Genomic DNA, 15,798 nt, shown 5'->3' with positions numbered 1-15,798 from the left:
ACTCTATGAACGTAATTATTTCACTAAATCGTAGTCATACTTGTCTTCTTTCTAATGATGTGTCTGGCTTTACCCTCAGACTTATACTTTAGTCGCTATCGACCTCAAAGCAGAGAGAGATCCTGAAATTCTCCCATAGACTCTAATGATAATTTTTGGCAGACGTCTGGAGAAAAACAAGGAGGAGACATATTTTGAAATTGCGACTGTGGCTACAAACGTTTGTCCTCAAACATAAAATTCACACCATTTGCTCATTGAAGCCTTGGGACTCGAAAAATGAAATAATCTTTGTGATAACTATTATGGTTTAGCTGGAACAAGCCTGTTTATACAGGGTGAAACTCTGCTTTTTACAGAGCAGAATGAGCCTGATTTTCCCGCCTTTTGTCTCCATGGCGACGGCGCAGCTGCAGATTTGACTGACAGGTCAAACTGCTGATGCTCAGTGTACAGAGCATTTCCATGCTTGTTACTGATTAGTCAACCACACTATTGGATTGTGTAGTGATTAAGCACGCACTTCCTCTAAATCCTTTCAAAATAAAAGCACCAAGCCAAATAATTAGCTTTAATAGCAGTATTTCTGCTTTTAGATGGGTAATTATGACTTTTTAAAGATAGATTAACAGTTTAGTAATTACCCACACATGCTTCCTCTAAATCCTTTCAAAATAAAAGCACCAATTCCAATTATTAGCTTTAACTGCACTGTTTTTGCTTTTGAATGGGTAATTATGATTATTTAAAGACTAATTGACAGTTACGCTATTACCCCCACACATTTCCTCTAAATCATTTCAAAATAAAAGCACCAATAACAATTTATTACCTTTAATGGCAAGATTGATTAGAAAATTTGTGGTTCTGAATACTTGCCAATCGTTATAGAGACTACTTTAGAGTTCAGTAAATAGCCACTCAAACTTATTAAGGTGCTTTTATTCTGAAAGGGCTAAATCTAAATCTTTTGCTTTAATAGGGCTATTCTTGCTATTGAATGATAAATTATGATTATCTAATGACTATTTTATAGTTTAGTAATCGCCCACACACAACCTCTAAATCCTTTCAAAATAAAAGCACCAATGTAATTTATTACCTTAAATGGCAAGATTTTTGTTTCTGACTGGTAAATTTTTACTAGTTATTAAACTATTACACAGGTAATTATTTACAAATACTTTCTTCAAATTAAAAAGCTAGTCAGCTTATTTATGATTGTCAACAATGCACTCTGGTCAACTTTTTAATCTGTGATATATTTTTTACCTTGGTCAACTTTTGAATCATTGTCATATTTTAATCTTGTCCTAGTATGACATTGGTCATCTTTTTAATCGCCATCTTTTGTCATCGTTTTATTCTTTGTCAACGTTTTCTCGTTTTCATCGCTTTGCCGTAGTCAACTTTTGGACGTAGTCAACTTTTTTGACGTCAGCAGCTTAATCAGCGTTTGTCATCGTTGCGGCAGCAGATCAGCTCTCCCACGTAATTTCTCGAGAAATTACTTTTTCTAGTTTTATTTTAAAAGGGTTGGCCGGAAATAGAAGCGTTTAAAATGGCAGACTTGATTGTTGGTGTCAGTTGCAGGACAGGTGGGAGGTCCGGTTTGTCGAGCTGCCGTTGTTCTCCATACAAAGATAGCAGAGCCGGGAAGCACTTTAAATTTGCATTAGAAATAAAACCATACACACCTTATGGTGGACTTGTGGGATTTTCCGATAAATAAAGTAGCATTTATTACAGGTTTTTCGTGAAAAATGTTTATCCAATTAGAGAAAAGAAACAAAAGCAACTGCGCAGTCATAGTTTAATGGGAGCGGTGACCTGAGCAGGTAAGGAAATGATTTAATCTACTTTCAGTGCAGTGTTTGACTTAACAATGAGCCTTTTATTGTGTTTGAATCGTTCAGTAATTAGAGAGTGATTCTTAAAAGGAACAACGACACCAGAGATTCGTTTCTCTTGTATTTAAGCAGGTTGGTTTTCATGTTAATTAGCAAAGACGCCTCGGTCAATTTCTTAAAATTCGCGTACAAATATATAATGTTTAATTATGTTTTACGCCTAAAAATAAACAATAGCTTTGTTCCAGACGTCAGATACTTCCGCATACAGCCGCCAGTGACAGTCAGTGACGCTCTGAGGACCACCGCTGCTCCCGGAAGTGTCAGCCGTGATACATGTGTTACATTGACAGTGTGACAGCACGTTGTGTGTTGATCGCAGGCGTTTGTTTGTTTTTTGTTAATTCCTTTAAATTTGTACAATTTTCTGAGTTTGTACTCGATCAACAACCCCTGTTTATAAACAGACCAGATAAACACAGAGGACACTTTACGGAAACATTTCTGAGAAATCAAGATCCACAATTATAATAATTAGTGTTGGACTCAAAAAATATGAGCCTTTTTGCATATTTCCAATATTGTCATTGTAAAAAGAAAAGAAAAAGAAATTACTTTATAACTTTAATTCAGGTCACATTAGGGGAAAACCTATTTTTCTTTTTCTCACTTGTCTAATCTTAACTAGATCAACAAAGCAGTCTTTTGGAAACAGATTTTCTGAAATGACTATCTTCTGTAAATTATTATCTCACATTATTTCCACTCAGTATTGTTATTTGTTTATATTTTAGGATTTTATTCTTTTTGCTAAGTAAGATAGGAAGGGATAGGCATGACATGACTATCACCAGTAGATCGTAGATTTAATGTAGATGTACAGTATAGCTAACTAAAATATCAAAGCATTTCAGCTGATGTTGAGTTATGTTTCAAAGGTCCACAAATGTTCCTCTGAAGATAGATCTATTATAATTTGGGTTTGCTGATTAACTGGAGAGCGATTAATGCTTTCAGAATAAGTCATTCTCTGTTTCCTGCCAAATACTTTTTGTGTGCACAGCAGACTGACCTGCCGGGTGAGGAATAAATGTGCTGTCATTTGGTTAATGCCCATCACTTCCTGTATCAGCTGTTGCCTTCATTTTCCTATCCTCTAGATATGGCGGCTGATGACAAAGTTGCCATACTGACCGATGATGAGGAGGATCAGAAGAGAAAGTATGTGTTGGCTGAGCCGTTCAACAGCCTATCTGTGGAGGGTCACATGGGTGCGTCGGCTCCAACTCCGGCCACCTTAGATGCCGTGCCCGAGCAGCTGCCTGCCTCTCAGCCAGACTCTATCGATGGCTGCGAGAGGCTCTGCCTCCGCATCAACAGCCACCTTCTCATCTCCAAAATCTTCTACTTCTTCTTCTATGCCGCCTATGGCTCGCTGCACCCTCTGCTGGCTGTGTATTACAAGCAGCTGGGCATCTCAGCCAGCCGAAGCGGGCTGCTCGTTGGCATTCGCTATTTCATTGAGTTCTGCAGCGCCCCCTTTTGGGGCGTGGTGGCCGACCGCTTCAAGAAGGGGAAAGTCGTGCTGCTGTTTTCTGTTTTCTGTTGGTTGGTGTTCAACTGTGGCATTGGCTTTGTCAAACCAGCCGAGATGAAATGTGAAGAAATAGGCTCCACAGCAGCACCACCAATAACGAGTATCCCTCAAGGCAACATCACACATGAGAATAACTCCACCAACCACACCAGGAGCCACTGGAGCCTTCCTGACGTCCCTGCACTTTCTGAACTGGACTACCTTACCATACTAAACCGACACAAACGAGCTAACGCCAACGTGACCTCGAACCCTTTCAAGGCAGCCAACACCAGTGAGATGCCTCCAAACATCACTCTGTTTACCACCACCACCCCTCTTGCTCCATCCACAGTAAAGGTATACCAGATCACCTACAACAAGGACCAGGTGCAGACCATCTTTTTGCTCATCTTGCTAGTCATTATTGTTGGGGAGTTTTTCAGCGCCCCTGCTGTCACCATTGTGGACACTGTCACCCTGCAATACCTTGGTAAAGCCCGTGACCGCTATGGCCTTCAGAGGATGTGGGGATCGCTGGGATGGGGTCTGGCCATGCTCCTCGTTGGAATCTGGATTGACCACACTCACATCACCGTTATAATCGATGGCATTGGCTGCATCCTGCCTGACTATCGTCAACACAACTACCAGATAGCCTTTATTGTCTTTGGTGTGTTAATGGGTGTAGCGTTTGTCGTGGCTACTCAGTTCTACTTTGAAAAAGGTGGCAACTACAGACAAGAGGTTTCAGAAAGTGTGGTGGAGCAGGCAGACACTCCCAGGTCGCTACCAGAGACCAGCTCTTCAGACCAGACTCCCGTCAGCCCGGATGCTCCTGAGGAGTTCCACTACAGTGATCTCCTGAAGCTCTTATGCAGTGTGCGCTACAGCTCCGTCCTCTTTGTTGCCTGGTTCATGGGCTTTGGCTACGGCTTCGTCTTCACCTTCTTGTACTGGCACTTGGAGGACTTGAAGGGAACAACCACACTGTTTGGTGTCTGCTCCATCCTGAGTCACGTCTCCGAGCTCGCTGCCTACTTCACCAGTCACAAGTTCATCGAGCTGGTCGGACACATTCGGTAAGAAACACCACTGAATGAATAGTTTTTAAAAGAATGATCAGATACAGATAACAGTGACATGTACAGAGTCACCATTAGCATCATGATACTAACAACCTGTGTTAGTGTAGTATGCAGAAAACAAAGCTTTGCTTTTACCTTATCGCAGTGGTAGTATTTAATATTAACCGGAGCACAGTGATTGTTTTCAAAGTTAAAGTAAAGACCACTTACAAGCCCAGAGGGACAGAATCATCCGTCTGTGTTGCAAAATTCCTGATTTCTTAACTTGAAACCATATCTGATAATAAAGTAATTAATGTGTGTTCATCACAGTACATTCATGGTTATTGAGGCACCTAAGTGCTGCAAATTGGACAATTACACCTCTACTCTGGTGCTGCAGCAGCTCTTGGGATTTATTGTATTGAGAACATGCTTTCAATGTTGCACTTGGTGTTTCTGTCTGAGTGAGTCCTGGCCCTGATCTCCCAGACAGGAGGGACATTTGAGAGTGCGGTGTTAGATTTCAGGCTGCAGCTCTAAGCCAGCCTCAGTTCCTACATGCACAGCGCACACAAGGTTCCTGTTGTTGACTGTAACAAATTCTGAGTCAACAAAGGAGGACAATAAAGGGTAGGAACAAGGTGTATTTAAAAACACACCTGGTTAGCTGGGAGCATTTTAAAAAGCCACTGTTCTCTGGAGCTCTTTCAGTAGTACATTGTTGTCTCACATTGTTGACTCGTTGGAAGGAACGCAAGGAGCAAATATATATTGTAACTCTTTTACACCACCTGGAAGGAGACCAATTGTGATTATAAAAAAAGTTTATTTACTAGCTTATACCAAATACCAGAGACTATTGTCTATATTAATTACTGTTTAAATGATCGAAAATAATCTTGAGGCATGTTATGTTGGCTGTACAGTACCTGAGAGTGCAGCAGGTCCGCTGTCTACAGGGCACCACCTTGTTTCCACAGTTTACCTTTCACTGCCTTTGTAGTTTGTCAAAATGGAAGTTTAAACACTTCCTGCAGCCTGTGCATAAACCACATTTTGAAATGTTCGGGGACAACAGAGGTGAGACATTTTATTGACACTTGAATAGAGAAACAGAATAGAAAAAAAGGGGGTAATAATCTTCTTTCTTCTCTTGGCTGAATGTAATGAAGTAGTGAGTGTCTGCAGCTTTTTGTCACGCTCATGAGCTCCTGAAACAAGAAATGAGATGAGTTAGTACGCTGCAAGCTACATTTGCAAACGTGTATATGTGACAGGAGGGATCAGTCTCGCAACGTGTTTAAACCCTGTATTAGGTCTGTATTGCACAAGGCTTGTCTCGAGACCTCTGCTGTCTGAGACTTTGGTTTAATTATGTCCTGGTTACTGACATGTTGGCTTCAGTACATGCACTAAAACAAGTATTGTAGTTGATTTCTTGAGTTAACAGACTTTGTTCGCATTCATAAACAGGAAACTCGGTTACTGTTATCAGGCTACGAGGTTAGACAAACCTGGTTTTCTTAGGTAAATTTGTCTTCGGGGCCCCGTAGAGGTAAAAATTAAAAAAAAAACATGCAAGTGAGTGTATTGCTTTAATCTAGAGCCTTCAGTGACTACTGTAGGTTTTTTAAGTGCATGTAAGTTTCAGTGTTTAAATACAGAATGAAAGATCAGTGAAGTAAAACTGTCTCAGCTCTAGCTGAATGACAAACATGACTCCAGAATATCCCCTTCAGCATCTATCTAAGGAAGAAACCGTTAAATTTGATTCATTGTTGCTCAACAAATAAACCTGCAGCTTGTTGACTAAGACATGTGCATCTATGAGAAACCCCAGTCATGTGATAAAACAGTCAGATGACATGTTGTGTGTTTTTGTGTGTTGGCAAGGTGTTAATAACTTTACAAAAGCTCATTTTACTGTAGTAATAGTAGTGTACTGTATGTATGCATGAGTGTAAAATAATTCATGTTTCCAGTGAGGTTTTCAGCTGCATCGTTTTTGTGCCTGTGTGCACTTGGCAAACAAACGCTCCATGATCCCATCCCGTCTGGTGAACAAACAGCCTTTGAGGGTGTGTTATGTTGAGATCAGTGAGTGTCCTTTGCTTTTAGCTCCAGGTCTGCTTGTTCCTGCGCAGGTGATGTTCTTATATTCAGGAACATGTTTCTCAAACAATAACAGGGCTGTCGGATGTTTTAATAAGACTCTGCAGGGAGTCGATCCAGACTGTGTCAGACTGACTTCTCTCTGAAGCTTTGTGTGTTTTCACATTTGGAATTTATTCAAATGCACAGTGGTTATTCAGACCAATATTATTTCTTTTTATTTTTATTTAGCTTTGTAGGCAGCTGGATGACAAATCATTCCCACTGTATCTCCTCAGATGTGATGATGTCATAATTTCTCTCTTAATATTTTCTAACCCCTTTGGATGTTTTCAAAGTGAACCACACATTGTTCTTATGGTTCACATAAACAGACTATTGCTTTGATTGCATATAAACATTTTGAAGTGTTATGTTTACACCAGATTCTTCTGTTGTTTTTCCTTAGGGTGCTGTACATTGGTCTGGCTTGCAACACAGTTCGCTACCTCTACATTTCCTACTTGCAAAATGCTTGGACCGTCCTGCCCATGGAAGTCCTTCAAGGTACAGTACCATCTGCTTTTTTCTCACGCACAGGGAGTTTTTCGGACTCTAGCACCCTGGTAGCAGGGCAGGAACCATGTCTACAGTAATTATCTAACAGGAGGCTTATCAGGCAGACATTTCCTTCAACAGTCTGGTTCAGTATTAGCACCAGCAGAACCGTTAAAAATCCTGTGCATGTCCACCTGTATATAAATGTTACAAACTCTGATTTCAAAAGATTGAGTTGAAAAGACTGATTGTGTCATTACGGAAACAGGTGACACTAGACTATAGCAGAAATCTAAGAAGACACTGGTGACTTTCAGAAAAAAGCGAATTTAGAGTCTTAGTTAAAGGGTTAACTGCCTTTGAGACACAGTTTGCAGTTTGAAACTTAAATCTTTGTCCAACATTTCATACATTTAGTTGACTGTAGTTTAGCATGGACGCTTACTGTTATGCGCTGATGAATTTCACCAATCTCCTTTAGGCAGGTGTGGCTTTAATGCAACACAAACTTCACACAGCCTGCACATGCTGGTAAAATAAAAAGGTCACTGTGGGTGGTGAGCAGGGAAGAAACAGTTTGGTCAAAGGTTGGCCCAATCATCAGTATTCATTTAACTCTATTGTTGGACCCAGCTGAGATCATTATTCATTACTGTACATTTGCTACATAGAGAAACTACTAATAATAGCATTATAAGGTGATTAAGGAGCTGTGTTAAATATGATGCAGTATAGAAATACTGCATCCTACTGTAGATGTCAGACTTTGTTCCACCAAGCAGCACCACTTGCGAAGCATTCAGGCACAGTCCAGAGTGTAGGTCGTCCACATTTCTGAAACTGTCTGTCATGAATATTTTATAATTCTTTTAAAGAAAAACCAAAACAATCTCAGATTGTATTTAAGAATGAAGGGACACTCAGATTCCTCCATATTTTCTATTCAGGGAAATTATCGTTTATTCCTCCTCTGAGACATCTTGGCGAATTGATTGCCGTGTGCTTATAGACTACAACTAGTGTTTCCTGGATTTCTCTGTACATGCCTCAGCATGGTCCAGTTTGAGAGGGGGCGGATCCAGTTTGAGAGGGGGTGGAGCCAGACAGCTGGACGCAAACAGTTGGCAAAGCTCTCTCTGCCATTGTTTATCCTCACATACACACATAGTACAAATATTGAAAGGCCAAAGGTCAAACAGCGAGTACTTCAGTGTGTTAACAACATGCCTGATGAGATCTGCATCCCCCACTGTATTCAGAGAAGGGGGTGCATTATTTGGCAAGGCAACTCTTCCATTATTTAAGCCACACTGTTGCAGACCTAATGTTTTTCTTTTTCATTTTCAGCCATTTGATTTTACACTGTTGTTTGCCTAACAAATCATTTGTTCTGGGTGTACCTATAACCTGTGCGCGTTCCGGCTTGGTGAACGCAGATCTCGGCAGACATGTAAAACTCGGCGTAAGAACGGTAGTCGATAACCAACTGCATGAATCCGTGGGGCAAAAAGAGCGCAGCCGTGTGTCTCTGCACCACATGACGATAGAAACACAACTGAATGTTCCAGTGCTGCAGTGATTTCACCGCTGCCAATTTCTCTTGGATGAAGTTGCGGATTCTACTGTTGACGGGGAACTTACATGTGTTACGGATCATCAGTTTTGGACTACATATGGACAGAGGAGCGCTGGAAATTTCAGGATACAACGGTGGAATGAGCATTGAGTAAGTATTATATACAATCTTTTATTGTTTTAGCTTCTGCTGTGAAGTTTGAATAAAGTTACGAGCTTCTGCTTCTCGTGTTTTGGACTGTTGGGAGTAGCATTACAGCAGCTTACGTTGCTAACATTAGCTTGTGCATTAGCTTTGAGTGGCTGTCAGCAACTCTAATACTAACCTTTCTTCATTTTGTAGGCAATATCGGCCGCCAGATGAAGAAAAGAAGAGGGCTTTGGCTACATGAAGAATCTGTGGTTTTCTAGTGTAACAACTGTCTGCTTTGATTAAAAATAAAAAGCTGATAAATGACTAAACAATGTCTTTATTCAAACACATCTTTTGTTAAACCACATTTTTCTGTAAACCTGCAGAAAGGTGTAACAGGCCCTGCAGTCTGTGACTCAGGTAGGTCTAATCGCTGCAACTTGGGAGCTTCGTCAGATGCATTCTGGGTGTTGTAGGATATGACCATTTTCATCCACAACACGTAATACGGACACTTTTTCCTGTTTTCTCTGGACATAGACCATCAATGTTAAATGTTTGCACATTTTTGCTACTGAAATGTACAATTTTAAGGCTCATTTGGCTTTAGCATTGTTGTGTCTAACTCTAATTATTAAGTTTGTGTTTAATCTGGAGGTGTATGACGTGTTGCCACGTGTCTGTGATACGTGTGATACGTGTGTGTCCTCCTAGGTGTGACTCATGCATCAGTTTGGGCAGCGTGTATCTCCTTCCTGAGCGCTGGGGTTCCACCTGCGCTTAGGACGTCAGCACAGGGCATCTTGCAGGGCCTGCACCTCGGGCTGGGCCGGGGCTGTGGAGCCATGGTGGGAGGAGTGTTAGTCAACTACTTTGGTATGGCACCACCTTTACACAATCATACTTACAGACAGAGTCCTTTCTAATACAGTGTACTACCTAATGTCATAATGTGGCTACAGTATGTACTGTATACTTTATATGCATTAGCTGTTTTTTTGTACACTTAAGTCAGACTAGATACTATCAACCTAATACACTGGTATCTGCTGGTGATGTGTCACCATTTTTCTGTTCCAGGTTCAAATACTTGTTTTCAAATATTTTGTAATTCTTATGTAGGATAGTGTTCTCTTTCCTTTGCAGGTGCTGCAGCAACATTCAGAGGAATTGGAATGGCCTCCCTTGTCATCCTCCTCATCTTCTCTCTAATCCAGTGTTTGACTGGAGAAGCTGAAGAACAAGGTTTGTTAAAACTGTCTAAAGCTGCCCAAAAGATATTTTAGACTTAGATTTGAAAATGTGCTAAAAGGTAACAATAAGTGTCACCTAATCCCAAGATTAAGAATTAAAAGGCACATATAAATAAAAAATTCAGTTCAAGTCTGAATTTTTTCTTTGTTTGCAGAGGACAAAATACTGGCTGAAAACATCCCCGTCCCCTCCAGTCCAGTTCCCATCGCCACCATTGACCTGGTGCAAAGCCATAACTCTGCAAGCAACCTGGCCCAGGCCGCCCCGTTGCCTGTCAAAAAGACGAAGCATCAGGAGGACCAGGAGGACCTGAACCAGCCAGCATGGGTGCTCTCTGGCTCCCCCTGGGTCACCATCTCCTTTGCCATTGTTCAGATCAGAGAGATGATCAACATGTTGAAGAGCAACAAACCACCTCCAGAGAACGAACCTCTGCAGGTGAACAAAATGTTACAGAGCGATAGCGGTGGTGGTGGTTACTGAAGCACTGCGGGTTTTGTTTCTTGGTCACCATCTGTAGAGTTTGCATGTTTCCCACAGTCTAGACATGAAGTCAGGTTATCTGGAGGCTCTAAACTGCCCGTAAGTGTGAGTGCAAAGAGTGGTTGTTTGTCTGTGTACAGTTGTTGACAGGTGTTCTTACTGCAGGACACTTGGGGCATCCTGACATTGTTGACTAACTATTTAAATTCCTGCACCGAACCAAAAAAGCAAAGTTGTTTTTATATGACCAGTTCAACTCAACAGTGGCCTGTAAAACTGCAGCACAGAAGCTCAGGTATTACATTAAACATGCACTGTGACCTACAGTTAACAAGGTATGAAATAACCACAGTGCAGTACTGACTATGATCGAAAATTGCACACCAAGCTTATAGTTATAATGTAAACATATTAAAATAATAATGCTCAGAGGTCTTAATTTATTTTGCCTGATGCATTCAGGTTGGTTTCATGCCAACACGCAACGACTACTATGTTCTAAACCCTACATTTATGCATGTATGCAATTCAATTTAAAAAAAAAAAAACATTTTGTAACTTAAAATTCTATTGAGGATTAATGATTAGGCTGCATTTGGACCAACACACAAATGACTTTTGAAATACATATGTGTAGCATGCTTAACCTTCACAGCACTTAAACTAAAAAAAAAACCATAACCCAACCTGCCGATTTTCCCTGGAGACACCAGTTCCAGGTGAAGAACACAAACTGAATTCACATTTAATTCAGAGATCCGCCTCCGTCCGTTATGAACATATAATAGTTAGGTGTATTATGTACCTTATGCTGTGTCTTTTGCCTTTATGTAGAACAACCATATTTATAACTTTGTAGTGACCTAAATATAATTATTAGCTGGTAGAGTTTTATAGGTAAACAAACTTTACGCTGTGCTGCCAGAGGAAGCCACATATTACTCTGCTTCTTACAGGCCTAATACATAAGGAAAATAATTAAAGTTCTTCTACAGAACTTCCTGTTAACTCCCTGTTGACACACATTTGACATAGTATTATTATTATTATTATAGGTAACATTATAACGTTTGATACAAAAATAGAAAATCTGACCCAAATCCTTGTTTTATCGCCACCTACAGGTCATTATGATGTAACACATGTTGTGTGTCGGCAAAGATGAGTAGCAAACAGGCAGGACATGGTGTAGAGCTAGATACTAGTATATATATATATAATATATTATGGACAAATGAGTGAGTGACCTGGTGGTTTAAGTTCAGACATAAACTTGATCTAGTTTTTCTAAGGGGAAAACAACCCTTTTCTTATTCGTTGGTAACTCATAGTAACATTTTATATGGTTGTTGTGTAGGGTAACACAAATGGCTAATAAAGTACTAGGAAGACTCCGCAACTGTCTTGAATTTCCAGTGTATAATATACATATACAAAAAAGAGAAACAAAACCAAAAAATAATAATAATTAAGCAAAGCAATGATTTTCAAAATATCTTATTTTAACCACTTGTACACACAGCTGCACTACCCCGTCCTTCCTCGCTCACCTCCCATAACACTTTGGTTAAATACTTATTTATTTAACCAGATAAACAAACAAATAAATAAATACTCTAAATAAATAACCTATTTATTTAAGTATTAAATAAACATTTCACAAACTGAAACACATATGTTTTGTCAAATTGTATTCAAGTTTCACAACTAAACTAACTAGATTTATAAGGATGCATTTGAACTCCCCCACATTTGGTCTCACCTATGACATCACTAATGAGGTCATGAAGTATTATAAAGAGGAAGTAATTGGCTGCTTCTTCCTTTGTCCCCTACCTGGTCTCCTACCAGGACAAGTGGGGTGCTCTCACTTACTTTGTCAAAGCAGTTCTTTGTCAATTTTACAAAAATCATTTCATGTCCACATATAGTGGAGGAGTTGGGTGTTCTGACACAGCTGCAGTAGTAATGGATCTTCTGTGATAATAACACACCGTTCCATCTCTTGTCTCTGTATAGTGTGATAGGTTTAATGACTGTGTGGGAAACCTTTGTTTTACTAATCTGTACTAATCTGAACCTTCTGACGCTCCTTCCTCTAACGGCCGCCCACACTCACACACACTGAAGAAAGGTGAGACGTCTTTTGCGTGCAAAGGTCAATGGAAAGCTGCTGCTGCTGCTGCTGCTGCTGCTGCTGCTGCGTGTCTGTGCATTCCGGAGGTGTCCTGGGTGGTTTCTTTGTGTGTGTGTGTGTGTGTGTGTTCGTTGCTATGGCATGCGGTGATAGCGGTGACTCAACTACACGTGTGTGTGGTATGTGGGTGTGTACATGCATGCGTACATCCTCGCTTGTCTATGAAAGGTCCCACGCCCGACTCATGACGTCGGGTGATGTGCATGAATGTCTGAAGTACTAAATGACTTCTTGTTGACAGCGGCCCATCACCCCACCTGTCTGCTGCGCTTGTCGGACATCCCCAGCTCTGAATCAATTCACCACTAAATGTAAGCACAGAATTGTAATTCTGTGCTTACATAACTATAGCCAGTTGGCTAGTGCCTCTGATTTAGTCCAGCTGCTCTAGTTCTGGTTTATCTAGTTTTGCTATTTCAGACTAATTGATGGTTGCACTGGTGTGAATCAGTGGATGAGTTGGTTAAGTTGTGTGTTTTCCTGAAATGAACTCTGCTTCGCTGCTCCTCGTGTTTTTCCCAATTGAATGTGTGCTCTTCATGTTTCAGTCACAGAACATTCCCCTACAGAAACGTTTATTACTAATCATCAGTTCACATATAGTATTTCCATAATCACAGTGCAATCAAAAATGATCCAAAAAGTAAAACCAATGTAGACTATATACAGTACATAGTGCTATGTTTAGTCATTTCTTCATTTTGGTGATTATGGTTTGCAGTTAATGAAAACCAAAAATTCACTACCTCAGATTCACAAGTAGACTGCTGCTGCAGCTTCATGATGTGTCCAGGAGTTAGTCTGCCGCTTTCTCTTTCCTTGAGTCAAGTCACTCCCAAACAAAAGACAACATCAGAACCATCTTATCTCAGTAAGGAGACAAAGAATGGAACTCAGTGGTCCAAAGTCCTCTTTTCAGGTGAAGGTTAATTTTGCATTTGAGTTTGAAATCTAGGGTTTGGAGGAAGAAGAGAATCCAATTATCTTGATTCTTGATATTGATTGATGATATTGGAACTTTACCATCAGCTGGTGTTGTCCCTCTGTTCAGTCTCGATACTAAGTGCATATGCTGTACAATATAAAAATATTTTTTAATTATTTTAGAAAAGGTGAATTTTGGTTTTTCATTAGCTGTAATCATTAAAATTTGAGAAAACATCACATAGCTGTGTGTAATCAATGTATATAATACATGCATAATATATATGTTTGACTCTTTAAATGACAGAAATAAATAAATTGAGGCGGTTGAAGTCACTAACAAGGCTGCTGATGTCAGCTTTGCATGTTGTCACATTCATCACTGTTTTTCCCTCTTGTTGCCAGGAACCTAGTGAGCAGGCACCGGTTGAGCACGTGACGGTGGAGACGTCACACGGAGACTCGGGTGATGGCAGCGCAGATCCGCCCCCAGCCACCACAGAAGCACCTACACAGCCAAACACCACAGCAGCCACAGACTCCAACAACGACCAAACACACACGTCCTCAGACAGAGGAGAAAACCCAGCACTGACAGCAGTAAACACAGACTGAGTTTGGATTCACACACTGGACTTTATTATTGCACAAATATTTATCTTAACGAATCTGATGGTCTTGAATTCAGTTCTGCAGCATAAGCTCTGTCATACAGTAGTGGTGACACCTTTCCTCTACAGTTGCACTCGCATAAATTGAATGTTTCCAAAATGATGGGCTTGTATTGTATGTATGATGTCAGCAAAGCAGTACAAGCAGAAAAGATCAATTAACTTTGGAAACAAGTTAAACTACTGCAATTTTGTCATTTAATTACTGATTTATTATTTATTAAATGAGTTCCCCTCTCGCTCAAATGACAAATATACTCCGCCATCCCCGTGACCACCATCACCAGGACAAATGAGTATATGAGTGTTTTATTAAATAAAGCCAATGCCACCACACAATAACCGCACAGAATTAACAGATTGAAAAGCTTTTCGTCCTCTAGATGCGTATTGAAGTGTCCCTGCGAAAAGACATTTACCTCTAGATTCCTAAACAAAACACCGAAGGTCAGAGGCCAGTTTTGCCTATTGTCTTTGTTAGGATTGGAAAACAATGTGCAGGAAATTTTAATTTCTGTGAGATGAGCTACAGGTATAGCATGATTTCATGATTGTGTGTTGGAGAATCGTATACAGTAGAACCTTAAAGGATCTGCCTGGTTGGCTACTGGTCTGTGGCTGAGGTCAAACCCGTTAACAGTGTTTCTCACTAATTTCAATGAGTCTTTCAACTGAAATATACTGTGGTAAGATTAGTAGGTTTGTTTTTATAATGTGCACATCCAAGGCCTTTAAACCTGCGCTAAGTCTGTTAATTGTCAGTGTTGTCTAACTTATTTATCAAGCATTGACATACAGTATGATGCTGGGTTTTTTAAGCCGGACTCTACTGGTTTTGTACGAAACTGACAGTTTTTAAGACTTTTTTCTGCTAAAGAGATTCTGTTTATTCTAATGGTTTATGAAAAGATGTGCTGAATTTAAAATAGAAGGTGTTAGTCTATTTCTGTGGGAGGTAATAAAGTTCAACTTTGTGTAATTATAATGGAATGCTAAATGTACTTGGTGTAACAACATAGTTTCTTTGAAATTAAAGCCCAGAATGATCCGATTCTGTATCTGTTTGTATTGGAAGCCGTTTAGCTGATTAAACATATGTGGATGCTGCAGGTATGGAGAACTCAGTTTAATTAAATCGTTTTAAAAATTGAATTTAATAAAATGACATCAGAGTAAAATACTTGACAAAGACTAAAACGAGTTGTTGTTGGTCTCACATTTGCTCCTGAAAACAGAAAAAAAATGAAAAAGAAAATGTTCAAGAAATTCAAAGTCCACTTGCTAATTTGTTTTTAGACCCTCTGATCCCATCACACCAGACTGGATCCACTGTGTTACACAATACAGAGTTAACAAAGAACAGTAAGTGAACCGATTAATACACAAAAGAATCACGTACACTGACTTCTCATTGAC

At 40.0% G+C, this 15,798-nt stretch overlaps 1 protein-coding gene across 1 annotated transcript; it reads left to right on the top strand.

Annotated features, from left to right (window-relative positions):
• The first annotated feature begins 1,567 nt into the window (after nt 1–1,567).
• On the top strand, nt 1,568–15,562 carry LOC114845696 (major facilitator superfamily domain-containing protein 6-like). Its single transcript, XM_029134045.3, has 7 exons — nt 1,568–1,838; nt 3,011–4,508; nt 7,057–7,154; nt 9,568–9,729; nt 10,000–10,098; nt 10,262–10,545; nt 14,117–15,562. Exons 2-7 carry the CDS (start codon nt 3,013–3,015, stop codon nt 14,324–14,326), a joined length of 2,349 nt encoding a protein of 782 aa, XP_028989878.1. The 5' UTR covers nt 1,568–1,838; nt 3,011–3,012; the 3' UTR covers nt 14,327–15,562.
• The last annotated feature ends 236 nt before the right edge of the window (nt 15,563–15,798 follow it).

The sequence above is a fragment of the Betta splendens genome, chromosome 2, assembly GCF_900634795.4.
Source record: "Betta splendens chromosome 2, fBetSpl5.4, whole genome shotgun sequence".
NCBI lineage: Eukaryota > Metazoa > Chordata > Actinopteri > Anabantiformes > Osphronemidae > Betta > Betta splendens.
Note: the sequence above shows the minus strand (reverse complement) of the source record. Positions and strands in the feature narration are given on the sequence as shown.

What these genes read in the sequence shown, in the direction of transcription:
- LOC114845696 (XM_029134045.3), top strand. Translation starts at nt 3,013, where the DNA reads ATGGCGGCTGATGACAAAGTTGCCATACTGACCGATGATGAGGAGGAT. An exon ending in GCCCATGGAAGTCCTTCAAG is followed by an intron (nt 7,155 to 9,567) that starts GTACAGTACCAT and finishes GTGTCCTCCTAG; the next exon opens with GTGTGACTCATGCATCAGTT. An exon ending in TGGAGAAGCTGAAGAACAAG is followed by an intron (nt 10,099 to 10,261) that starts GTTTGTTAAAAC and finishes CTTTGTTTGCAG; the next exon opens with AGGACAAAATACTGGCTGAA.